The sequence below is a fragment of the Schistocerca gregaria genome, chromosome 3 (assembly GCF_023897955.1).
Source record: "Schistocerca gregaria isolate iqSchGreg1 chromosome 3, iqSchGreg1.2, whole genome shotgun sequence".
Lineage (NCBI taxonomy): Eukaryota > Metazoa > Arthropoda > Insecta > Orthoptera > Acrididae > Schistocerca > Schistocerca gregaria.
In genome coordinates this window covers 185,405,120-185,431,997 of record NC_064922.1, presented here as the reverse complement: position 1 = coordinate 185,431,997, position 26,878 = coordinate 185,405,120, and the positions used below count along the sequence as shown (strand labels likewise).

General features: G+C 40.0%; 1 protein-coding gene across 2 annotated transcripts in view; it reads left to right on the top strand.

Annotated features, from left to right (window-relative positions):
- Positions 1-26,878, top strand: part of LOC126354984 (mismatch repair endonuclease PMS2) — a 135,965-nt gene that overhangs the window by 5,216 nt on the left and 103,871 nt on the right. For both annotated transcript variants that reach the window (XM_050005070.1, XM_050005071.1), the window contains exon 5: positions 10,417-10,525. In XM_050005070.1, the coding sequence (XP_049861027.1) occupies positions 10,417-10,525 (109 nt within the window). The remainder of the gene's footprint in view (positions 1-10,416; positions 10,526-26,878) is intronic.

Below are 26,878 nucleotides of genomic sequence, written 5' to 3'. Positions count from 1 at the left end.
ATGGGACTCGTCTGACCAGGCATTTGTTTCAGAGCATTTTCTTTTTCTGTCCAGTAATTAACGACTGTTCTTTATGTAGGTCAGTGACTCTGGGTTCATGGTATTTCTTATTCTCCTCATTCAGTAACTTTGCAAAATAAATCATGTCTTCTCTTATTCTTTCAACATCTTTGTTGATGATTCCTTCTTCCTTTTATATTGCCTTATCTCTGTCCTTTCTTATTTCATGCTATTCATCAAGCCATAAAGTATTTTTTTTTATTTCTCTACTTTTGAAAGTTTCTTAGTGGAAGTATACCAAAATTTCTCTTTTTATTCTTATGTGTATATTCCTGCTCAGGTGTGGCTATTTTTAATACATTCTGTGACACAAAAGCATTAATTTGATTTTCTTGGATAATCTTTGTTTTTCTTTGCCATTTTTCAATGATTAATAATAATTGTTACTGTTTTAGTCCTCGAGTACCATTTTTTCATTTATTTCGATATTTTTTACTTGACTGTTCATTTGACCACATACTTCAACATCTTAGCTGATTATTGTTTCTTCAGTATTCTCTGGCCCCTTCTTTTTCACTTTGTATTGCATCCAATTTTGCAAAGCTCTCTTATTCTCAACTGCTTTCAACTTCTGTACTCTTCCTGTATATTTCACCATGCAATTTAGATCTGATACTAGAAGCTTTTGGTCACTTTATAAATATTCACCTGAAATGACTATTGTGTCTCTTACTTTTTCTCCTAAAAGTTTATCTGTTATCAAGTGAAGTGGTGCGGTGGTGTCACACTGGACTTGCATTTGGGAGCATAATGGTTCAAATCCCTGTCCAGCTGTCCAGATTTAGGTATTTCATGATATTCTGAAATCACTTCAAGCAAATGCTGTGATGGTTCCTTAAAAAGGGAATCGCTGATTTCTTTCCCATCCTCTGTAATCTGAGCATGCACTCTGTTTCTATTGACCATGCTGTCAGTGGAATGTTTGATCTTTGTTCAGTTTATCTTTTGATATATAGTCTATAAGTGTTTTAAATTTTCAATCTCAGCTATACACTATCTGATCAAAGGTTTCGGAATACCTATTAGTGGACATTAATGTGGGTTATGTCCTGCCTTTGCCTTTATGATGCCTTGAACTCCACTGAGGACATGTTCAATGAGGTGTCTGAATGTCTGTTGATGAATGGCAGTCCATTTTTCCTCAAGAGAGAAAACCAGAGAAGGTAGTGGTGTTGAACTCTGGGGTCTGGAGCAAAGTTGACGTTCAACCTCATTCCTAATGTGTTCCATTGTCCAAAAATCATTGTCGCTTGCCTCACAGACACTTATTTCTGACAAGGTGCATGCCGATAAAATCAACCAATCATCTCTGAACTGTCTCACTACTGTATGCAGTACACAGTGCCATAAAATATGTTCATATCCACCTGCATTCAACATTTCCGTAAGCACAATACTGAAACCACACCCTAACCATGAGAAACACGCCACTTCCGTCCTTCACTGTTGGTACTAAACATAGTGGCAGGTTAAGTTCTTCAGTCTTTCACCATGCCTAAACCAATCTACATCTACATCCATACTCCGCAAGCCACCTGACGGTGTGTGGTGGAGGGTACCCTGAGTACCTCTATCGGTTCTATTCCAGTCTTGTATTGTTCGTGGAAAGAAGATTGTCAGTATGCTTCTGTGTGGGCTCTAATCTCTCTGATTTTATCCTCATGGTCTCTTCGCGAGATATATGTAGGAGGGAGCAATATACTGCTTGACACTTCGGTGAAGGAAACTTTAACAAAAGCTCATACCAAGCTACTGAGCGTCTCTCCTGCAGAGTCTTCCACTGGAGTTTATCTATCATCTCCGTAATGCTTTCACGATTACTAAATGATCCTGTAACGAAGCTCGGTGCTCTCCGTTGGATCTTCTCTATCTCTTCTATCAACCCTATCTGGTACAGATCCCACACTGCTGAGCAGTATTCAAGCAGTGGGCGAACAAGCATACTTTATACTACTTCCTTTGTTTTCGGATTGCATTTCCTTAGGATTTTTCCAATGAATCTCAGTCTGGCATCTGCTTTACCGACGGTCAACTTTATTTGATCATTCCATTTTATATCACTCCTAATGCGTACTCCCAGATAATTTATGGAATTAACTGCTTCCAGTTGCTGACCTGCTATTTTGTAGCTAAATGATAAGGGATCTGTCTTTCTATGTATTCGCAGCACTTTACACTTGTCTACATTGAGATTAAATTGCAATTCCCTGCACCATGCGTCAATTCGCTGCAGATCCTCCTGCATTTCAGTACAATTTTCCATTGTTACAACCTCTCGATACACCACAGCATCATCTGCAGAAAGCCTCAGTGAACTTCTGATGTCATCCACAAGGTCATTTATGTATATTGTGAATAGCAACGGTCCTATGACACTCCCCTGCTGCACACCTGAAATCACTCTTACTTCGGAAGAGTTCTCTCCATTGAGAATGACATGCTGTGTTTTGTTATCTAGGAACTCTTCAATCCACTCCCCTGCTGCACACCTGAAATCACTCTTACTTCGGAAGACTTCTCTCCATTGAGAATGACATGCTGCGTTTTGTTATCTAGGAACTCTTCAATCCAATCACACAATTGGTCTGATAGTCCTTGTGCCCTTACTTTGTTGATTAAACGACTGTGGGGAACTGCATCGAATGCCTTGCGGAAGTCAAGAAACATGGCATCTACCTGTGAAACCGTGTCTATGGCCCTCTGAGTCTCGTGGACGAATAGCGCAAGCTGGGTTTCACATGACCGTCTTTTTCGAAAGCCATGCTGATTCCTAGAGAGTAGATTTCTAGTCTCCAGAAAAGCCATTATATTCGAACATAATACGTGTTCCAAAATTCTACAACTGATCGACATTAGAGATATAGGTCTATAGTTCTACACATCAGTTCAACGTCCCTTCTTGAAAACGGGGATGACCTGTGCCCTTTCCCAACCCTTTGGAATGCTACGCTCTTCTAGAGACCTACGGTATACTGCTGCAAGAAGGGGGGCAAGTTCCTTCGCGTACTCTGTATAAAATCATACTAGTATCCCATCAAGTCCAACGGCCTTTTAATTGTTTCTCTCTCCCTCTGTCGTCTATTATGATATCTACCATTTTGTCATCTGTGCGACAATCTATAGAAGGAACTACAGTGCAGCCTTCCTCTGTGAAACAGCTTTGGAGCCGGCCGGGGTAGCCGAGCGGTTCTAGGCACTACAGCCTGGAACTACGCGACCGCTATGGTCACAGGTTTGAATCCTGCCTTGGGCGCGTGTGTGTGTGATGTCCTTAGGTTAGTTAGGTTTAAGTAGTTCTAAGTTCTAGGCAACTGATGACCTCAGAAGTTAAGTCCCATAGTGCTCAGAGCCATTTGAACCATTTTTTGAACAGCTTTGGAAAAAGACATTTATTATTTTGGCCTTTAGTCTGTCATCCTCTGTTTCAGTACCATTTTGGTCACAGTGTGTCTGGACATTTTGTTTTGATCCACCTACCGCTTTGACACAAGACCAAAATTTCTTAGGATTTTCTGCCAAGTCAGTACATAGAACTTTGCTTTAGAATTCATTGAACGCCTCTCGCATAGCCCTCGTCACACTACATTTCGCTTCGCATAATTTTTGTTTGTCTGCAAGGCCTTGGATATGTTTATGTTTGCTGTTAAGTTCCCTTTGCTTCCGCAGCAGTTTTCTAACTCCGTTGTTGTACCACGGTGGCTCTTTTCCATCTCTTACGATCTTGCTTGGCACATGGCAGTGAAGGAAACTCGTGACGCAAGAATGTACCTGGATAACAGAGTATCAAGCATGATCAAATTTTCCAACAGCAAATCTGTCCTGAATTTTTGAATCTCTAATCACAATAAAAATCCGAGATTAGAAGGTGTCTTACACAACTGTTGCGAGCATTACAAAGGTTTATTAACTGGAATCAATTACTATTATACACTGAAGAGCCAAAGAAACTGGTACACCTGCCTAATATTGTGTAGGGCCCCACGGGCATGCAGAAGTGCCGCTGCACAATGTGGCATGGACTCGACTAATGCCTGAAGTAGTGCTGGAGGGAACTGACCCCATGAATCCTGCAGGGCTGTCCATAAGTCCATAAAAATCCGAGAGGGTGGATATTTCTTCTTAACAGCACGTTTCAAGGCATCCTAGATATGATCAATAATGTTCAGGTCTGGGGAGTTTGGTTCTAGGCACTACAGCCTGGAACTACGCGACCGCTATGGTCACAGGTTTGAATCCTGCCTTGGGCGTGTGTGTGTGTGATGTCCTTAGGTTAGTTAGGTTTAAGTAGTTCTAAGTTCTAGGCAACTGATGACCTCAGAAGTTAAGTCCCATAGTGCTCAGAGCCATTTGAACCATTTTTTGAACAGCTTTGGAAAAAGACATTTATTATTTTGGCCTTTAGTCTGTCATCCTCTGTTTCAGTACCATTTTGGTCACAGTGTGTCTGGACATTTTGTTTTGATCCACCTACCGCTTTGACACAAGACCAAAATTTCTTAGGATTTTCTGCCAAGTCAGTACATAGAACTTTGCTTTAGAATTCATTGAACGCCTCTCGCATAGCCCTCGTCACACTACATTTCGCTTCGCATAATTTTTGTTTGTCTGCAAGGCCTTGGATATGTTTATGTTTGCTGTTAAGTTCCCTTTGCTTCCGCAGCAGTTTTCTAACTCCGTTGTTGTACCACGGTGGCTCTTTTCCATCTCTTACGATCTTGCTTGGCACATACTCATCTAACACATATTGTACAATGGTTTTGAACTTTGTCCACTGATCCTCAACACTATCTGCACGTGAGACAAAACTTTTGTGTTGAGCCATCAGGTACTCTGAAATCTGCTTTTTGTCACTTTTGCTAAACAGAAAAATCTTCCTACCTTTTTTAATATTTCTATTTATGGCTGAAATCATCGATGCAGTGACCGCTTTATGATCGCTGATTCCCTGTTCTGCGTTAACTGTTTCAAATAGTTCAGGTCTGTTTGTCACCAGAAGGTCTAATATGTTATCGCCACGGGTCGGTTCTCTGTTTAACTGCTCAAGGTAGTTTTCAGATAAAGCACTTAAAAAAATTTCACTGGATTCTTCATCCCTGCCACCCATTATGAACATTTGAGTCTCCTAGTCTATATCCAGCAAATTAAAATTTCCACCCAGAACTATAAAATGGTGGGGAAATCTATTCGAAATATTTTCCAAATTATCCTTCAGGTGCTCAGCCACAACAGCTGCTGAGCCAGGGGGCCTATAGAGACAACAAATTACCATGTCTGAGCCTGCTTTAACCGTGACTTTCACCCAGATTATTTCACATTTCGGATCTCTGTCAATTTCCTTCGATACTATTGCACTTCTTATCGCTATAAACACGCCTCCCCCTTCACTGTCCAGCCTGTCTCTGTGGGATACATTCCAATCTGAGTTTAGGATTTCATTACTGTTTACGTCTGGTTTCAGCCAAATTTCTGTCTCTAGTACTATATGGGCATTGTGACCGTTTATTAATGATAGCAGTTCTGGGACCTTTCTATAGACGCTCCTGCAGTTTACTATTAGCACATTAATATTGTTATTCCCTGTTGCATTTTACCTACTCCTACCTTGCTGCGCCTCAGGAGGCGTCTTGTCGGGCCTAGGGAGGGAATTCTCTAACCTAAAAAACCTCCATGTGCACTCCACACGTACTCCGCTACCCTTGTACCCACTTCCGGCATGTAGTGCACACCTGAGCTATTCAGGGGGACCCTACATTTTTCCACCCGATAGCGGAGGTCAAGAAATTTGCACCCCAGATCTCCGCAGAATCGTCTGAGCCTCTGGTTTAAGCCTTCCACTCGGCTCCAAACCAGAGGACCGCGATCAGTTCTGGGAACGATACTACAAATAGTTAGCTCTGATTCCACCCCGCGACAGAGGCTTTCTGCCTTCACCAATTCCACCAACCGCCTGTACGAACTGAGGATGACCTCTGAACCCAGCCGGCAGGAGTCATTGGTGCCGACATGAGCAACGATTTGTAGTCGGGTGCACCCAGTGCTCTCTATCGCCGCCGGCTGGGCCTCCTCCACATCTCGGATGAGACCCCCCCGGCAAGCAGACAGAGTGAACACTGGCCTTCTTCCCTGACCTTTCCGCCATTTCCCTAAGGGGCTCCATCACCTGCCTAACATTGGAGCTCCCAATAACTAATAAACCCCTCCACCTGTGTGCCTGCTCGGACCTTGCTGAAGGAGTTGTATTGCCTCAGGGAATAGCATGATTCATCACTCATTTCCAGTCATCTGATCTTTACACCTCCTCAAATGTTGCTTAGCACTAACTACAGAAATGTTTGGCTTATAAGGGACTACTTTACCATTGTAAGCCATCCTTTGTAACTCCTTATGCACAGTCTTTATGCAAGCTGGACTGCTGGTAGCACTTCAGAACATCCAATGACTAGTCCATGTTCTAAGTCACTGATCTTTCCTAACCAACCTATTTTGCTGTTACTGCTTTTCTATTGACAACTCAGTACTCCCTGTCTTCATTTATACTGGCAGGTCCACCTCTCCTGACATCAACAACTCCGCGTTACATAGGTGAGTCTGGATACTTTTGGTTAGAATGTATATGGAGGGATCTTGTGACTAATCTCCCTTTTGAAGAATGTATTCTTTATCAATATATAGTTTCTCATACAGAAATTTAGGAAATTTGTTCCCTCAGTATTCATAGTTCTGTAGCCAAATCCTCTTATCATCTCCTCATAACCAGACTTATCCGTTACAACTTCTGCTCTCAGGTCCCCCTATTATTATGGTGTTTTCTTGTTGTATCTGATCTTTAATTTTTTTGAAAAAGATCCCCCTATTATTATGGTGTTTTCTTGCTGTATCTGCTCTTTAATTTTCTTTTGAAAAATATCCCCCTATTATTATGATGTTTTCTTGTTGTATCTGCTCTTCAATTTTTTTGAAAAATTTGTAGTCGTCCTTATTACCGCATCCTTATTTAGGGGCAAACACGTGGTTTATTGTGAAGCTGGTGTTCTGTGTACTTACTCAGGTTTTCATTATGTGTCACTAATAAAAGGAACATAGTGATTAAATCAAAAGATTATTTCATGTAAAAATTTAGGAAATTTTCTTTCTCAGCACTCTTTGTTCTGTAACCAAAAGGTCCTGTCATCTGATAATCAGACCTGTTTGTTCCAACTTCTGCATTCCAAAACCCTGTTATCTTAGTAGTTTCTTGTTGTAACTCCTCTTCTACTTCTTTGAAATATTCTAGTTTCTCCCAACATTGCACCCTTTTTGAGCAGCATAAATTTAAATTGTTGTGTAGCTAGTGTTTATTCTGGCTTTTGTTATTCTGCCACTAAAAAAAGTAACATCAGTGATAGGAGCAACATTTTTATGCCATACCAAACGTACTCCATTTCTTTTGTCTGTTTTTTTTACCAATACCATTACAATGTGTAACCCGCTCTCAACAGTTTTGTATGAATACTGCTTTGTTTTACTAAGCTCAAGTGTATGAATCTTCCCTCATTTTCATCATATGTCTTCTTTGTACATCCTGCCAAGGTTATCACATTTAGTGTTCCAGCAGTCTGTTTATAATTCTTTTAATGTCCAAATTGAGGGCATTCCCTGGATTTCCATTGACTGCAGAGGTTCATCATTTGTCCCCAAAGTACAATATGTGGGATTCTTTTTCCATCCGAGTCTTATTCTCTGTAGCAAAGTAACATAAATAATTATTCTTCAGCAGGCTTGCTAAGCCGTATGCACCAGAGAATTTTCTGTTAGAGTTGATTCCTTTAGCCTTAGAATATCCCTCATCACCACAAGTAGTTTTTCCTTTCTTCATTAACTGCCAGAAAGATAATTTGTGTCATCTATCCATTGTGCCATTGTCTCATGGGAGTTTTCATTCATAAGAGAGTGTCTCCCAGTATTTTAGTATATTAAAGGAACTGGATTGCCTGTTGTTGGTGTGTGGGTTGTTTGAGTATTTCAAACAGCCTTGCTCAATTATATCCCCCCACCCCCTCCTCCTCCATTTGCAAGGATGACCTGGAATTGGGCACGTGAGCAATCCTCTTGCTTGCATTGCATGCCTTAGCTCTCGTCTGGCTGCACCCTTCCCTCACCATACCATGCTGATGGAGCAATAGGAGAGGGGAAATTGTGATAGTGCCACATTTAGGTGGCAATGCAGTCACTCTGATTTCATGTATCATATGTCTCAATAACGTAGATCACAAGCTAAACAAATTTTCATTATTATTTAATTATTTTTGCGTGCTGAAGAGATAATATAATTTTTGTGTGGTATAAACTGTCGGCACATGGACAGACATAGACAATTTCACAGATTTTCACACTCAGCTTGTCACCTAATTGTGAATTATTTACTTTCATGATTGAAAAAGTTTGATCAAAATTTTTTATCATGTTAGCAATCTCATTATGGAGACAGAAACTCTTTCTGAGGTAAATAATGTACACCTTCTGAACAGTTTTAACATGAAAGGATTTGTCATTTAATTGGGAAGTACTTTGCAGATCAGTCAGCTCCATCTGCACATGCTCAGGATGCTATTAACTGAAACTGCAAACAGTCTCAAAAGCAGATTTAAGATTGGCAGTGTCCTCAAATCATTTAGAAAACTATCCTGCTAAATCTTCAAACCTTGCATTTTCTTTAATGGCAATGATCTTTGCAAAATAAACATTGGTTTCTGTCAGAATTTGTCCCTTCCAGCAGACTGCGATGATGATTTTTCTTTTCCGTTTTGCTTTCTCTTTGCATCCCCATCGAATCAGAACCTTGCAAAGTATTATTGTGGGCAGTGTGCAGTCAAGTCCACTTAAAATGTGAGGATTGCAATCCATTCCAGATGTTCTAAACTTCATTCCTGCTTTGCTTTTTCCTTCGTAAATTCAATAGTAGCGGGTTTTAAATAAAAAAATCGCCCCAGCAAGTCCCTTGACTGGACCAGTGTACTCTGCCTTAATATGTGAAGGCTCCACACTCTTCTTTCAATTCCATCAAAAACTGTTGCAACTGATAGTGGAATATTGCGTGCAACTTTAGAAAATTTGCTGTTCGTTCCACCAGTTTCATCATGTGCTCGCTCCATGCCTACAAATTTATTACAGAGTGTTTCTTGACGTACAGAACAGGGAATCTAGTCTATCGATCATTGTAATTTTTTGCTCTTTCATCATCACCTAAATCTTTAAAGTCTTCTTAAAAAAGGTTGTAATGTCATTCTGAAGCAAATTTGCAGTACCTGTCAATTATCTGACTGTATATTTACTGTGCAGTATTGAGAGTTTTTATCCTTCTCTTCTGTCAATCCCATTTATTTTTCATGGTTTGTAATGATAAGTCACTAGAGTGTCTCATTTTCGTCAAACTACCATTATACCATGGACGAATAGTGAAGGGTAAACAGTGCTGACACTATGATTGTACCAAAATGACGAACATAGTGCCGACCAAAAAATGCCACACCGTGTTGCTTAATGAAATGTTGCATGTGCCAAGACTTCTGAGAAGGATGGCGCTAAGCCGAGATAGGCTGAGCCTCAACCTGCATGTCGCCCGCACATTGAGCTCGTGTGCACTTTGGAATGCCTTAGCTGACCCTGCCCTACCCATGAACTAGCAATGCGCCCTATGTGGGTTAATGGGACCCCATGAAGATTGTTTATTGAACAGATATACAAAATACAACAGCCCAAAGCCACTTAAATAAGCTACTGGTCATGGAGAAAAGATCTGTGATAATCATATGCAGAACTGGACCTAAAAAAATCATACTGAATTTGTTCCAGAGTGCTCGTATTTCAACAGTAATTAATTTCTAAGAACAGTTTTGGTTGCCTGAACATTGCAGCCAAAAATCAACTTTTATGTACGTGGACACAAAATGAGATCCATTTTTTAATAACCACAGAACAGCACTGTGCAAGACTTGTTCGCTTGTTTACAGTATTCTCAGGAAAAATGACTTACTAATGTAAACTGTAGAATTCCCTGTTACTATTTGAATGTATTTGAACAGGTAACTGGTTTCAGATTTACAGCCATCATCAGATCTGAAAAAAGTATTGATGCATAAAAGACTTAGTCATATACATTCACTGTATTTTGGTTTTGTTAAGAAAAAAAATCCATTTACTCTAAACCATTAAGATGCTTGATAAATATTGTTGCTGGAATTTTGCTAAATATTCGCAAACAATTTCATAAATTGGTAGCATAGTTGACTTTGTGCAGTTCTTTTTATCTTCCTTTGTATTATGTTTTAGAATGTCCTTTAAATTCACCTTCTGACAAGAATGTCTATTTTCTTAAAGGATCACGTGTACAAACCAGCCAAAGAAGGGTAGCCGCACTACTGTTGTTAGTACTCAGGGAAGCAACACTATATCTGAAAATATTACCTGCATATTTGGTTCAAAACAGGTAAGTGTCGAGCATTCTTTAATTTCTCGTGTGAGCTCTGAGACCTATAAATACTCACTGGTTGTAGAAAGAGGATTTATAAATTACAGAACTTAAAGTTTTTATAAAATTCTACATCATTCTTGTTACACTTGTTTTGTTGTATGTTGATTTTAATAAAGTAAGCTGCTGGAGAAATGGCTCCACATAAAATGGCTCATGGGAACTTATTTTCATAAATTCCCTAACATGAATAGAACAGCAAAACTGCCAGGATATTAGAGATGACGATGAAAACGCTGTCAGTAAATACTCATCAAGCATACAATCTTGAACATGACTGAGATTCAGCAACTTTACTTAAGTTTTAATGAAGGATTAAAACAGCATTATCCTTCATTAAAACCCATCAAGCAGTTTGTGACAAATGATAATGGTAACTGAGCTGTGATAAGTATCTGGGATAAGATGAAATTTATGGCTGTACATAGAATGCAGTTCAAAGTGAGTTAATTGCCAACATCCAAAACCATATTCAGATGCACTACCACGTACACAATTTCAGTAGAATCCATAATGAGCTCAAGTGTGAAGTGCAAAATTGTCAACAGCTGGATAGCATATCTTCAAAGGTGCACAAAAATATTTGAGTCTATTGAAGTTAATATGTTTCCATAGTGAAACTTGATTGTGAGAGAAGCAGCTGGAATGTTAATAATGTTACTTTATTAAGTCGTTCTTCATGTGGGGATAACACTACCTGGAATATTTTTTACATCTCCATGATTAATCCTTCATCTATAAATACAATATTTTTGTGAAGGTTTTGTTATCTCTGTTGCACACGTATGATGTCACATGCCACAAGTGGTGTAAACAAACCACTTAACATGTTCTCTGTGAACCTCACCATAAGCAGTATAAAAGCTAATAAAAGAGGTTGACCAACAAATCTTGTGGGTTGATGTGAAACTTCCTGGCAGATTAAAACTGTGTGCCGGACCGAGACTCGAACTCTCATTCTTGAAACATGCCCCAGGCTGTGGCTAAGCCATGTCTCCACAATATCCTCTCTTTCAGGAGTGCTACCGTATTTACTCGAATCTAAGCCACACTCAATTCTAAGCTGCACTTGAAAAATGAGACTCGAAATCAAGGAAAAAAAATTGCCCGAATCTAAGTCGCACCTGAAATTTGAGACTCGAAATTCAAGAGGAGAGAGAAGTTTTAGGCCGCACCTGCAAATCGAAACAAAGTTGGTCCATTGTAATATGAGACACAATTTAGGTCGAATGAATGACGATACAGCTACAGTAGTTTGGTACGAGTCATAAGCTTAGCAGTTAAGCTTTACCAGGTAGCCATTGCTATGTGTCAGGCGCTCCGTCCCTATTTATACGGGTACCCTTCCTTTTTCATGTGCTTCGTCTGGTTTGAATTGATGGCTTAATTTTCTTTGATCTGATAAGTGCCGTTCTCTTTGTTATAGGTGTTTACGTCACTCTAAGTTGAAGATGCATTACTGTACTGTGTCAGGCATTGTTTGTCGCATTCTGATAATGAGTGTTTACGGCCTGTTGCCGGTCGAAAAAAAGAGAGAAATTGTGTGAAAGCTGTGAGGACAGTGTGTGAGTCTTGTTTGGGTAGCTCAGATGGTAGAGCACTTGCCCACGAAAGGCAAGGGTCCCGAGTTCGAGTCTCAGTCCGGCAGCAAATTTTAATCTGCAAGGAAGTTTCACATCAGCACACACAAATCTTGTGGGTGTTTGATATTGGCACGATTACCAGCAAGTGCTTTCTCAGAATGAATAGCAACAGGTAAATTGTCTTCCCTGGAAACACCCAATGCTCTGTTGTTAAAAAATGATTGGAGTATAATAACTAATCAAAACTAGGTTTTGTGTTGATAATGAAGAATTTACAGTCGAAGGAGGGGTATGAAAAGGCGATTCCATATTATTGAACTTTTACTGAATAACCTTGGAGGAAGATTTCAAATCCTTAAATAGGGAAATGGAGGAGTATGTGTTAACGTACTTGAACGTTCATTGATAATTGTTGTAACTCACACCATATAAAAATGAGATGACACCTTCAGAACTAGCATATTTAATGTATCACAGGGCAACAGTTAACAGTGTACACAATGGGGCCATAGCCACTCCGTTTCAATGCTGGATCTTGGTGTGGAAGGGAGCTACATTGGTGGGGGTTGTGTTGGCAGGGCTGAAACCATAGCCTGATCTTCTGACATCCAGTCCATCACGGGCAGGCTATAAATAGAGGGAGATGAGGATGTGGCCATGATTGGTGAACAGGGCTGAGAACCAGAGGGCAGGAACAGCTCAGGAGCAGGAAAGAAGGTAACAGAGGGTTCATCAGAAGAGAAACAAAAAGTGGCACTGTCATGATGGTGTCCGCTGGGGGGTCCAGAGGTGATGGAGGCTGGGTCCACAACACAACAGATCTGATTATGGTGGTGTCACTGTTTGGTTCCCCATAGCCAGAGTCAACATTTACAGGGTGTATACGACCCGGGAGATCCGGGAAAAACCTGGGAATTTTTTCATACGGGAAAAACCCGGGATATTTTTAGAATTCCGGGAATTTTTCATTGTTTTAGTTTTGAGTTAAATTTTTGTAATTTTGACTGGTAAGAACCGATACTCTAACAAAAGATATTACTGTATCTCGCTATTGCAGAATAATACTTCAACAACAAAACATAAGAGAGAAGAAAAAAACCAAAACTAACTTAAATTGCAAAGGGAGTGCGCCATATACAAGAACGACACACAGTGCTCATGCAAGTGCCTGCCAATTGAAAATGTGTCAAAGGCCTTAGGGAGACTATGCAGTGCTTCATAACAACAAATTGCCTCCAACTAGCGTGAAGTCGCAACTGTTTACATTCGATTTCTTTTAGCAGTTACGCGCGGGCTCATGCGCATGCGCAGTTAGTCACGTTTTAGTAGTAGATCCTCCCACTTCTGGCAACAGGAGTGTGGCTGTTGGCTGTGCAAGCAGTCGCTTAAGCAGCTAGATGCTACCGGTAAAAGATGGCGCCAAATTCATATTCTTGAGGAAAAAACTTGTTTCACAAAGCGCCTAGCATCCAGCGCATGTTTTCCTATTGATTATTCATAGTGTTTTGAAACGCTTCCCTGTTAGTTTTTGAACACATTTTAAGTTGATTTGTGAATGACTCATAAGTTGACTTTTGAATGCATGCATAGTGTACGTGATGTCTCTGTCAGGAGAATCCTCGTCGCATCTAGGAAATAATCTTTCCGCAGACAAAAGGGGACGGGGCTATACAAGCTGAGGGAGTAAAGCGGAACGGATGAATGCCAATTGCTGTCTGATTATGTGGTTGATTTGGTTTGCGAATTATCAGCGTTGTTATAATTACTAGCGAAATCCGTAGATTCAGACTACCAGAATGGAAATAAACGACTGACAGGAATAACAGGTAAGAAAGATTACATTTTATCTTCTCGGTGTATTGAAGAAAACGAAATTTTGACAGAAAATTTTTGGCCAAATCGCTACACTAGTAAGGACCAGTAGTACAGTCCCTGGCTAGCAGCCACGTAAGTTCTATTCTGGAAGTAACGCAGAAAACGTGTTGTTGGAACACGTAATAACGCCTAACTGGAAAATAATCGCGGGATAGCTAAACCTGTGATTCCAGCAGGTTTAGTGAAGTTAATCGGCGAACAAATTTTGACAGTGGCAGCAATAGCTACAGAATTGGTGATGGCAAGATTGTTTGTTAGAACGAGGAAGGAGAAGAAACGGGGACATCACACAAATTATGGAAGACTAAGAGGAAGGAGAAGAAACGGGGACATCACAAATTATGGAAGACTAAGACGATTCCAAACTTATATAAAAATTTCGTAATGCTACTTTTCGATCTCATGCTTGACAAGCTGGTGCGTATGAATGAAATGTGAAACTATTTCCTAACCTAAAGCTTTTTGCTTGTAGTAGGCCTAATAGGCATTTGATATTGGTACATATTGGATTACATTCTGTTGTGTTATATAAATGGCCATTTGTGCCAAAACCGTCTCGTTTATTTGGTGTGTTACAGAATTGCCTCCATATTACAAAGGCCTATTTTGTTTTATCTGGCAGACAGTGACAAAATGCACATAATCACATCAAGAAACCACACCAGTCGTGGGTATTATTTGTATTAACAGCTTTTTCAGTATTAGATAACGACATTTCGATTTTTCATGTAACAAAACGTTTGACGAACTTTGAAGAGGTAATAGATTCTTTTGCAGAAAGGAAAGCACGCCATGTAAAGCTGTAGCAAGATTAGAGAGAAAAAATGCTAGGAGCTAAGGTTTGAAGAAATGTGTAATTTCTTGCTTATCTCTTGTCAGTATTGGTTTTATATATCCTATATTTAATTTTATGCCACATAAAACAGCAAGTTACTAACTAATAGGCAATAAAGAGTTCAGATTTTCTGAAGAATTCTTGTTCTCTCAATTACAAATAATCCCATCCGCTATTAATTATGAGATTATTTTTTAAGGAGGGGCAGGCTGTTAAACTGGCCAACTGGGAGCAGGAGTGGCACCACAGGACATTTCAATTTCCACTCTCCTGAATATAGTTTGAACGTGTGGTAGAAAAATGCATTATAAAGAGGTGTGGCACTGCACTTTGGCATACTTAATACCATATAATATGTCTTACATTTCCTCGAATACATATGTTTTATGTTTCAGACTTTTAAGAAAGATGTGAGCTACAAGATGAACATATTTTGAAAATTCGATTTTTTTTCTTTCTTTTTTTTTTTTTTTTTTTTTTTAAGCATTGACCTGGTTTGCAAATGTAGATCCGGGGCTGATGCGCAGCGCAGTCTGAGCTACAGTGGGTAGTCTCCACATGACCCCGTGTTTACATTTAATGATTTTGCTGTTTCCCCTTAGTTTACTCTCACGTCAAATGAATACCAAACGGATATCTGTGGCTGGAAGCTATCAAGTGAATTAAAACACATTAACATATTTAAGGAAGGCTGAAATATGTCTTTAGTTTAAGATTTTATTGTATTTCAGCCTTTACGACAGTCAAGCATTAATCGCCTTGCAGTACAACGAAGTTATTTTTGTCTGTTTGCTAAAGAAATTTGACTTCTGTTAATCTTTTCCGCATAGGTAGTCAATGTATTTGAAACGAAAGGTTTAATTCCACAGTACTGGCTAGTTTCAACTGTTTGCTGCATTTAAAAGTGCACATTTTCATTTTCTAGCACATATGGCATTATGCCATAATAAAGAACCAAACATGATAAAATACAGTTCTGGTGCTCCAGGAAAATTTATATCCCAAAAACCACACTGGAAAGCTTAATATCAGGTCGAGGTTTGCTTCATTGGGAATCTGGACATACAAATATGCACTTTAAGTGTGCACATTTTAGTCTGCTTCACAAAATTCTGATGCTCTTGGAGTATCCATCGACGTCTTGTTTCTTTTATGACATAATGTATGTTGTTGTTGTTGTTGTTGTTGTTGTTGTTCTGGTCTTCAGTCCTGAGACTGGTTTGATGCAGCTCTCCATGCTACTCGATTCTGTGCAAGCTTGTTCATCTCCCAGTACCTACTGCAACCTACATCCTTCTGAATCTGCTTAGTGTATTCATCTCTTGGTCTCCTTCTATGATTTTTACCCTCCACGCTGCCCTCCAATACTAAATTGGTGATCCCTTGATGCCTCAGAACATGTCCTACCAACCGATCCCTTCTTCTGGTCAAGTTGTGCCACAAACTTTTGTTCTCCCCAATCTTATTCAACACTTCCTCATTAGTTATGTGATCTACCCATCTAATATTCAGCATTCTTCTGTAACACCACATTTCGAAAGCTTCTATTCTCTTCTTGTCCAAACTATTTTTCGTCCATGTTTCACTTCCATACATGGCTACACTCCATACAAATACTTTCAGAAATGACTTCCTGACACTTAAATCTATACTCGATGTTAACAATTTTCTCTTCTTGAGAAACGCTTTCCTTGCCATTGACAGTGTACATTTTATATCCTCTCTACTTCGACCATCATCAGTTATTTTGCTCCGCAAATAGCAAAACTCCTTTACTACTTTAAGTGTCTCGTTTCCTAATCTAATTCCCTCAGCATCACCCGACTTAATTCGACTACATTCCATTATCCTCGTTTTGCTTTTGTTGATGTTCATCTTATATCCTCCTTTCAAGACCCTATCCATTCCGTTCAACTGCTCTTCCAAGTCCTTTGCTGTCTCTGACAGAATTACAATGTCATTGGCAAACCTCAAAGTTTTTATTTCTTCTCCATGGTTTTTAATACCTACTCCAATTTTTTCTTTTGTTTCCTTCACTGCTTGCTCAATACACAGATTGTATATCTGAGACTACAACCCTGTCTCACACCCTTCCCAACCACTGCTTCCCTTTCATGTCCCTCAACTCTTATAACTGCCATCTGGTTTCTGTACAAATTGTAAATCGCCTTTCGCTCCCTGTATTTTACCCCTGCCACCTTCAGAGTTTGAAAGAGAGTATTCCAGTCAACATTGCCAAAAGCTTTCTCTAAGTCTGCCAAAAGCTTTCTCTAAGTCTACATACGCTAGAAACGTAGGTCTGCCCTTCCTTAATCTAGCTTCTAAGGTAGGCCAGTATTGGCTCATGTGTTCCAATATTTCTATGGAATCCAAACTGATCTTCCCCAAGGTCGGCTTTTACTAGTTTTTCCATTCGTCTGTAAAGAATTCGCGTCAGTATTTTGCAGCTGTGACTTATTAAACTGATAGTTCGGTAATTTTCACATCTGTCTGTCAACATCTGCTTTCCTTGGGGTTGGATTTACTATATTCTTCTTGAAGTCTGAGGGTATTTTGCCTGTTTCATACATCTTGCTCACCAGATGGTAAAGTTTTGTCAGGACTGGCTCTCCCAAGGCCATCAGTAGTTCCAATGGAATGTTGTCTACTCCGGGGGCCTTGTTTCGACTCAGGTCTTTCAGCGCTCTGTTGAATTCTTTAAGCAGTATCGTATCTCCCATTTCATCTTCATCTACATCCTCTTTCATTTCCAATTAAAGAGACCTTTGGAGAAAAGAGAACCACTTGTATGAATATCAAGTGGTTCTCTTTTCTCCAAAGGTCTCTTTAATTTTCCTGTAGGCAGCATCTATCTTACCCCTAGTGAGATAAGCCTCTACATCCTTACATTTGTCCTCTAGCCATCCCTGCTTAGCCATTTTGCACTTCCTGTCGATCTCATTTTTGAGACGTTTGTATTCCTTTTTGACTGCTTCATTTATTGCATTTTTATATTTTCTCCTTTCATCAATTAAATTCAATATTTCTTCTGTTACCCAAGGATTTCTACTATCCCTTGTCTTTTTACCAACTTGATCCTCTGCTGCCTTCACTACTTCATCCCTCAAAGCTACCCATTCTTCTTCTACTGTACTTGTTTCCCCCATTCCTGACAATTGTTCGATTATGATCTCCCTGAAACTCTGTACAACCTCTGGTTCTTTCAGTTTATCCAGGTCCCATCTCCTTAAATTCCCACCTTTTTGCAGTTTCTTCAGTTTTAATCTACAGGTCATAACCAATAGATTGTGGTCAGAGTCCACATCTGCCCCTGGAAATGTCTTACAATTTAAAACCTGGTTCCTAAATCTCTGTCTTACCATTATATAATCTATCTGATACCTTTTAGTATCTCCAGGGTTCCTCCATGTATACAACCTTCTTTCATGATTCTTAAACCAAGTGTTAGCTATGACTAAGTTGTGGTCTGTGCAAAATTTTACCATGCGGCTTCCTTTTTCATTTCTTAGCCCCAATCCATTTTCACCTACTACGTTTCCTTCTCTCGCTATTCCTACACTCGAATTCCAGTCACCCATGACTATTAAATTTTCATCTCCCTTCACCATCTGAATAATTTCTTTTATTTCATCATAATTTCTTCAATTTCTTCCTCATCTGCAGAGCTAGTTGGCATATAAACTTGTACTACTGTAGTAGGTGTGGGCTTCGTATCTATCTTGGCCACAATAATGCGTTCACTATGCTGTTTGTAGTAGCTTACCCGCATTCCTATTTTCCTATTCATTATTAAACCTACTCCTGCATTACCCCTATTTGATTTTGTGTTTATAACCCTGTATTCACCTGACCAGAAGTCTTATTCCTCCTGCCACCGAACTTCACTAATTCCCACTATATCTAACTTTAACCTATCCATTTCCCTTTTTAAATTTTCTAACCTACCTGCCCGATTAAGGGATCTGACATTCCACACTCCGATCCGTAGAACACCAGTTTTCTTTCTCCTGATAACGACATCCTCTTGAGTAGTCCCTGCCCGGAGATCCGAATGGGGGACTATTTTACCTCCAGAATATTTTACCCAAGAGGACGCCATCATCATTTAATTATACAGTAAAGCTGCATGCCCTCATGAAAAATTATGGCCGTAGTTTCCCCTTGCTTTTAGCTGTTCGCAGTACCAGCACAGCCAGGCTATTTTGGTTATTGTTACAAGGCCAGATCAGTCAATCATCCAGACTGTTGCCCTTGCAACTACTGAAAAGGGTGCTGCCCCTCTTCAGGAACCACGCATTTGTCTGGCCTCTCAACAGATACCCATTTGTTGTGGTTGCACCTGCGGTACGGCTATCTGTATCGCTGAGGCATGCAAGCCTCCCCACCAACGGCAGGGTCCATGGTTCATGGGGAGGGGGGGGGGGGGGGTGATATAGTATGTATGATCTTTCAATGTTTTACACGTACGTACATACAGGCTTCCTACGTCATGATAGCTGCGCAAGTGCGGTATTACCTGTTACCTGTGCTCTGTGGCAACTGCTGAAACGAACCTATTTCTAACAGGTCGCGGGAAAATATTGGAAATAATGGTTTGAAAAGCGTTACTTTCAAAGTAAATGTCCTTTTACGTAAGTTGAACTATGTGCAAGAATCTACCATGAATTTATTAACTCACAGAGTGTGCACTTTCATTTAAAAATCAACTCTTTGATGACGAGCCATTTAGAAGAATTTCGATCCCTGGAGATCAGACATTTATGTCATTATTAAAAATGTTACTGGCACATTTGTGTGATATATTTTAAAGTGTAACATCCACAAAAAAGATGCGAAATCTTAGCTTCTCTTGCAGCTTGAGGCTAATATTATATATGAAAGCTTTGCTTTTCGTGTAACAACACTATGTATATCAATTTAAACTATTAACTTTCCCTGTTTGTGTGTTCGTGCTACTTAAATGTGATGTTGCTGTTGACTGACTACATCACGTGTCCTATGCTCTCAATATTCGCTGTCATCGGCTGGCGAGATCACGTGACATGAGCTACGAACGGCTCACAAAAGCGCATCGAAATCTCGATTTCAATGATTCAGAAAGTAACATGTGGTGTTTGATGGAATTCCAATGTATGCTTTCGTAATACGAAAATACGCAGAGTACATGTTCCTGCACATCAAAGATATTTTCAAAACGGTTCTTTTTCCCTATGTTTCGTTTTCTAAAGTGCCAGGAAATTGTACGCCCGTGTATAAAACCATAACCATTCAAAGGATTGATAAGGCAAAATATACTGTCACCTGGGAAAAAGTGTATTTTTAACCGGGAAATCCAGGAAAAATCACAGAATTTTTTTTCCTTGTCCACGTATACGCCCTGATGTAGCATCCTCACTACTGCTGGATGACTGCTGGTGTCCACTTGTCATGGTATCTGAAGCTCCATGCCCTCACCCAGGTGCCCAGTCAAAAGTGTGGAGACAGTGCTGTACATGCCCCAACAGGCATTGTCAGAATAAGATGAAAGAGGATGTTGGGCAGACAGCCACAGACGAGTTCCACTGGACTCCTCTTCCCTTCGGTGTCGACCTGTAGGAATTCAAAACAGTGTTAGAATCTTATCTGTAGGAATGTGGGCCATATATTCCTTCCTGAGTGTTTTCGAGTCTCTCATGAGCTTTTAGTCTAACCATTTGACTGGGAAAGTAATGTTGAAGGCAGTAGATGTTGAATTCCCTTCTTCCACAGGTTGTTGAGTGGGGAGGGACTACTTCAGGGTATGGAACACTTGTTCTCATGCCACTGACCATTCAAAACATATGCCCTTCTTCCAAAACTTGTTCAGTGTGTGCCCAGTCGATGCCACACCTGGCATGAGCTTCCCTTAATATGTTATTTTCCCAAGAAAGACTGGAGCTCCTTTCAACTTATGGGGAGAGGAAGTGCAATAATGGCTTTGACCAGCTCCTGTGTGGGCTTATTACCTTCACAAGAGATGACATGTCCTAGGTATTCCACTGACTGTTGAATAAAGAGAGATTTTTCAAAATTGCATTTGAGGCCTGTAGACTGGTGGTGTGGAACAGCTGCCGCAAGTTTCCTGAGTGTTCTTCCATTGTGGCTCATGTCACCAACATGTCATGTACATAATGTATACAGCCTGGAATGCCCAGCAGCAGTTGCTAGAGGAACCACTGAAAGATTGCTTGTGCACTGGCCACCCCAAAAACAAAGCATTTGAAATGATACAATCCTTGTGATGTTTTGACTATCAGGACTTACTGTAATTCCTCCTCCAGGGGGACCGTTAGCAAGCTCCGGAGAGATCAACGTTCAAAAAATACTGACCTCCTGCAGGTGCAGAGAAAAGCATGCCTGGTATCCAAATGGGATGTGTATCGCTCTCTGACAATTTTCCTGCCTTTTTTTCCCATGATAACCAAAGGCATTCTGCCCTCACTTGCAGACATTTGTTCAGTAATGTCCAAAGCTGTCAATCTACCTAGCTCAGTCTTGACAGGAATGGCTGATGGTACTGATGATAATACAACAGTTGAGTTCAGTGTGTTTTTTTTTTTAAAAAAAAGAAAGTAGTGCTTCAAATCACTAAGACATGGAACTTGTGTCTTCAATGTTGAGTTATCTTTTGCCATCCACAAGTAGCACTTGCTCCCTTTTCTGGTTTGCATTCTCTATCTCAGATTTTATCTTCCATTTAAACAAGTTATATCTTCCAGTTTGAGATTTTCTCGACACCATAATTATTTCAATGGTTCACAGGCTTCATGTTGGATAGTGTTGTTGAAGCTACTCAGTATTTCAGTGAGGCAACTGCATGTCATCTTCAGGTACTTATTGACTTGTCGCTGCAGTAGCTTGCCAAGCCAATGCAGCAACATGTCAGTAAGCACTTGAAGATGACGTGCAGCTGTCTTGTTGAAATACTGTATAGCTTTGACAACATATCCAATGCGACGCTAGAGTAGTGGAGGTGCCAAGGGGTGGGGCTATAACATTATTCTAGATGAATCATAGAGCATGGTGACATCCAGTGCCCCTACCAAAGAAATGGGCCAGGGTATCCGCAGGTGCAACAAGGCAAAAGTTTGGCCGCAAATCTTGATCCAGAGTGCGCACGTGCAGAGTGTTAGCGCCCAGTTTAAGTGTGTGGACTCCAGTTCCCCATCTGTGTTGACTCACATTCATTTGTCTGTGGCTGATGATGCCTTAGAACTGCTAGTGTTGGTTCCCACACCTTGCTGAGTTGAAATTCCATGTCTTTATTTATCTAGTTGGTACTTATATGTATTTTGAGTACTTCTTAAATGATGGAGTCCCAGTATGTGGTAGAAGATGAAAGAATCTTTGCCTTGTCTGTGTTCAGTGTGGCTATCCTTAACAGTCGAACATGCATGGCCAATGTATGGTTTCCCACATTGGCATGTGATTGTATATATTCTCCTTATATAGTCTCCTTAGAACTAGGTTGTCTTTAATGGAACCCAACATAGTTTGCACTCACACTGGAGGGCAGAAGACACATTTTATTTAATGTTTCTTGAGTAGCCTGCCAATCTTTAAGGACTCACCACCAACAGAGGTAAGAAAAACCACCCTTGTGGAGTTCTCTGGATGAGACTGCTGAAGAAATAAGGCAAAAGACTTGCAGACCCATAACCAGGATGTCTGCACCCAAGCAGAACTTCAACGCTGAAGAAAGGAGAACTCTCCATTCCTGAAGAGAAGACACAGAAATAGTGATTTTACCTGCAGACAAGCGAAACACTACTGTTCGTTTGCCTTCAACATCTTACCTCAGTAAGATGATGGATTTACTGCAGGACTCCAGCACACTGTCTCCAGAAAGATATAACTGATGCAGTACATTGGAATACATCTGCACTTTTCAGATCCAGCCAGTTTCTTGAACATTTTAAAAAGAGCTTAAGAGTACAACTGCCAGTTCCATCACAACTTTATGGGCTGCCTAAGATCCTTAAGGAAGGGGTTCCACTTCGCTCCATTGTGAGCATTATAGGGGCCACAACATATTACCTAGCTAAACATCTGACTTCTCTTCTGATCCCTTTGATAGGAAAATGTGAACATCACATTCAGAACTTGGTAGATTTTATACAACAACAGAAGACTTTGTGACACAAACCAGTTGATGTACCATATTTCAAGGACTATGAGATGCCCTTTTTTCTTCAAAAAATTACCTGCAAAATTCAGGTGCATCTTATACTCGAAATTAATACACAAATTGTCCAGTTTTTGATTTAAAATTCTCATCAGTCTTAAAAATGACCTTGTACTTGATGCTGCAGTAACAGTTCAGTATTTTTGTTTGTAGCTAGTTTCGCAATGGAAAAAAAAGTTACTCATATGATTGCGGACTGGAAATTGAGAGTAATAGACTGTGCAGAAGAACATGGAAACAGCGCAGTTAAGTGCCATTTTGGCCCTCCACCAACAAAAAACCATTCGCTATTAGTGAGCTAGTAAAGAAGAGCTGAAGAAAATGAGGAAGACTAAATGTGCACACCGAAGACTGAATGGAAAATGGCCAAAAGTAGAAGATGAAATATCAAAATGGATTCAAGGACACCATTAAAATGGAATTGGAAGTAATACAAAAATGATTCAAATACACACTTGTAAGCTAGCCGTACAATGTAACTTAACAGACTTCAAGGATGGAAGTGGATGGTGCTACAGGTTTATGAAGCGTCATGGACTTAGCATGTGAAAAAAAAAAAAACTGAAATACTTCGGAAAATTCCACAAATGTGTGAAGAGAAAATATTCTTTCCATTGCTTCATTATTCAACATTGAAAAATAAATGAATAAGTAAAAATCTGTAACTATAAAAAGAAGTGGACATGAAAAAATGCACTACAATATTGTCCTTTTGTATTGTGCTTAAACTTAATCCAGTGATCATTTTCAGGTGCAAAACAGTACCAAAACCTTCTGAAATACCACCAGGCATTGTTCTTCACGTACATGGCAGGATTATTTATTGCTAAGGGGTCGAGTATGCTTTCACAATCATTTACGCATTGAGTTGGCTCATGAACCAATTGTTCAAAATAATTTTCTGAGAGAGCATTCAGTACAATTTCGGATGATGTTTTATGCCAGCCATCAGCTTTAAACATATAACTTTCCAGAATATCGAGGGTAGATTAAAGTCACCACCAATTATAATTGTATGACTGGGGTGCCTATTTCAAATGAGATTCAAGTTGTCTTTGAACTATCCAGAAACTACATCTTCTGAGTTGGGGAGTCGTTAAAATGATCCAATTAATAGCTTAGTCCAGTATAACCTCATCCCGTACTATTTTGCAGGAACTATCTACTTCAATTTCACTGCAAGGTAAACTTATTCTGACAGCAATAAATGCTCCATCACCAACTGTATTTAATCTATCCTTCTGAACCCTGTTAGGTTGTTTGAAAAAATTTCAGCTGAACTTATTTATGGCTTTAACCAGCTTTCCCTACCTATAACTATTTGAGCTTCAGTGCATTCTGTTGGGGCTTGGAGGTCTGGTTCTTTCCCAACACAAATACAACAATTTACAGCTACAATACTGACTCTTGCTACAACTACCTTACTGTGTTTTACCTGCCCACTTTTAGATGGACACCTTTTCTGTGGTTTGCTGAGTCCCTATAACCTAAAAAGCCACCCAGTCCCTTCTGCACAGCCCCCACTACCCGTGTAGTTGCTTCCTGTGTGTAGTGGCCTCCTGACCTATTAAGCAGAAACCCGAAACCCACCACCCGATGGTGCAAGTCAAGGAATCAGCAGCGTACAAGGTCACAGAACTGCCTGAGCCTCTGATTCAAACCCTCCTCTCAGCTCTGCTTGGAAGGACCACAGTTGGTTCTGTCGATGATGCTGCAAATGGTGAGTTCCGCCTTAATCTCGCAAGCAAGATTGACAGTGTTTACCATTTCCGCTAGCTGACCAAAACCAGAGAGAATCTCCTTTGATCCATAGCAACAAGTGTAATTGGTATTGAAATGAGCCACCACCTGCAATTGGATGCACTGTGTACTCTTCGAGTACATATATTGGAGATACTGAGTTGCAGACAGTCACAACAAAAAGACTGCTAACAAGTAAACTTTCGGCCAAAAAAGGCCTTCTTTTGAATTAGACAACATGAACACACACACACATTCACACATGGCCCACTGTCTCTGACTGCCAAAGCTATACCTGGTCTCCCCCCCCCCCCCCCCCCCCCCTCTCTCTCTCTCTCTCTCTCTCTCTCTCTCTCTCTCTCTCTCTCTCTCTCTCTCTCTCTGTGTGTGTGTGTGTGTGTGTGTGTGTGTGTGTGTGTGTGAGAGAGATTCAGAAGAAAGCCTTTTTGCTGAACCCTTTTTGTTTCACCTATCTGTGACACAGTAACAGGGATGATAAGAGAATTTAAGTGGGCACCACTCTTTAAATTCTCCAAATAGAGTTTCATGAGTACAGTGTGTCTTTCAATTCCCAATTAAATGTTTTGATCATTTGTTGCAGTTTCGTGTAAGTTATAGTCATCTGTTATGATTCAAATAGTGCAACTTCCAAATATTGCACCTACCTGGTATATACTTCAAATACTGGTATCATATTCTAAAAAAAGATTACGCTATTGTCTTGTGCAGGGTCTTCTTAACAGATACACTGCAGTTTATCAGGTGCTTCACAACTTATGCAAGTATTAGATTCATATCTCCTACTATCGACCTTACATGTTATTGTGTTTCGCATAGCTCCATGTTATTAATATTAGGCATTTACCTATACTCTTGTAATTTGATACTATTGCTTTTTGTTTATCCATATTTAAAGAGAGCTCCCATTCACTACATGTAATGGAAATGATGCACTTCATGCATTCTGCGTTGCATTACTATCATCCAGCTGTGATATTTTCTTAAAGACTACAGCTTCATCAGCAACAGATCATAGTTGATAACCTTATTGATGCTCCATTTTCGTGTATTGATGACATCAGTGGTCCTATTGTATTTCTTCAAGAGACGCGTCTCTGAACAATGGAAGTATCTGAGAAGGATTTTATCTCAGTAATGAGACACCAATGTGGTACAGTGTTTAAATTATTTTGGAGATCTAAATGGTGGAATCTGTCTTTTCACTCATGTCTGCTATTTGCAGGAATTTTTGCCATCAATCTTCTGACTTGTTTGTTGCAGCCTGCTGCAATTTCCTATCCTGTCCCAATCTCTTCATTTCAGACTAGCACTTACACCCAGTGGTCTCAATAGTTTGTTCCATGTATTTCTATCTCATGTGTTTCTGTACATGTTTTACCTTCTGCAGTTCCCTCTAGTATAATGGGAGCTATTCCCTGATGACGTAACACGTCGTACCATGATTCCCCTCCTTCTTGTCAGTATTCCCAACCCTTTAAATATTGTTTAGATCCTTCCCATTTCATATTATATCAGTTCACTTCATTTTCATCATTCTTCCTTAACAACACCCTTCAAGTGTGTCAGTTCTCTTCTTCCCCACTCTTACCACAATCTTGACTGACATCTGTAGAATGCTGTGCTCCATACACACTTTCTCAGAATTTATTCCTCATATTAAGCCCAGTTTTTTTTTATTAATAGACCTCTTTGGGTGAAGAGTGCTCTCTTTGCCTGTTATAGTCTAGATCTACATCTACAAACATACTCTGCAAACCACTGAGAAATGTATGGCAGAGGGACTTCCCACTGTAATATGTGTAACAGTTTTTGTCTGGTCCCATTTGTGTAGGGAGGGCTTTTAATATGGCTGCTTAAATGCCTCTGTGCTCACTCTAAATTATTTGATTTTGTCTTTGTAGTTCCTATGACAGTGGTACATAGGGAACTTTGGTATATTCCTAGATTCGTTACTTAATCCTGTTTCTTAGAACTTTGAATGTAGGCTTTTGAGAGACAAGTTGGCCTTTAAACACCTGTCAGTTCGGATTATGCAGTATATTTGTAATGCTCTT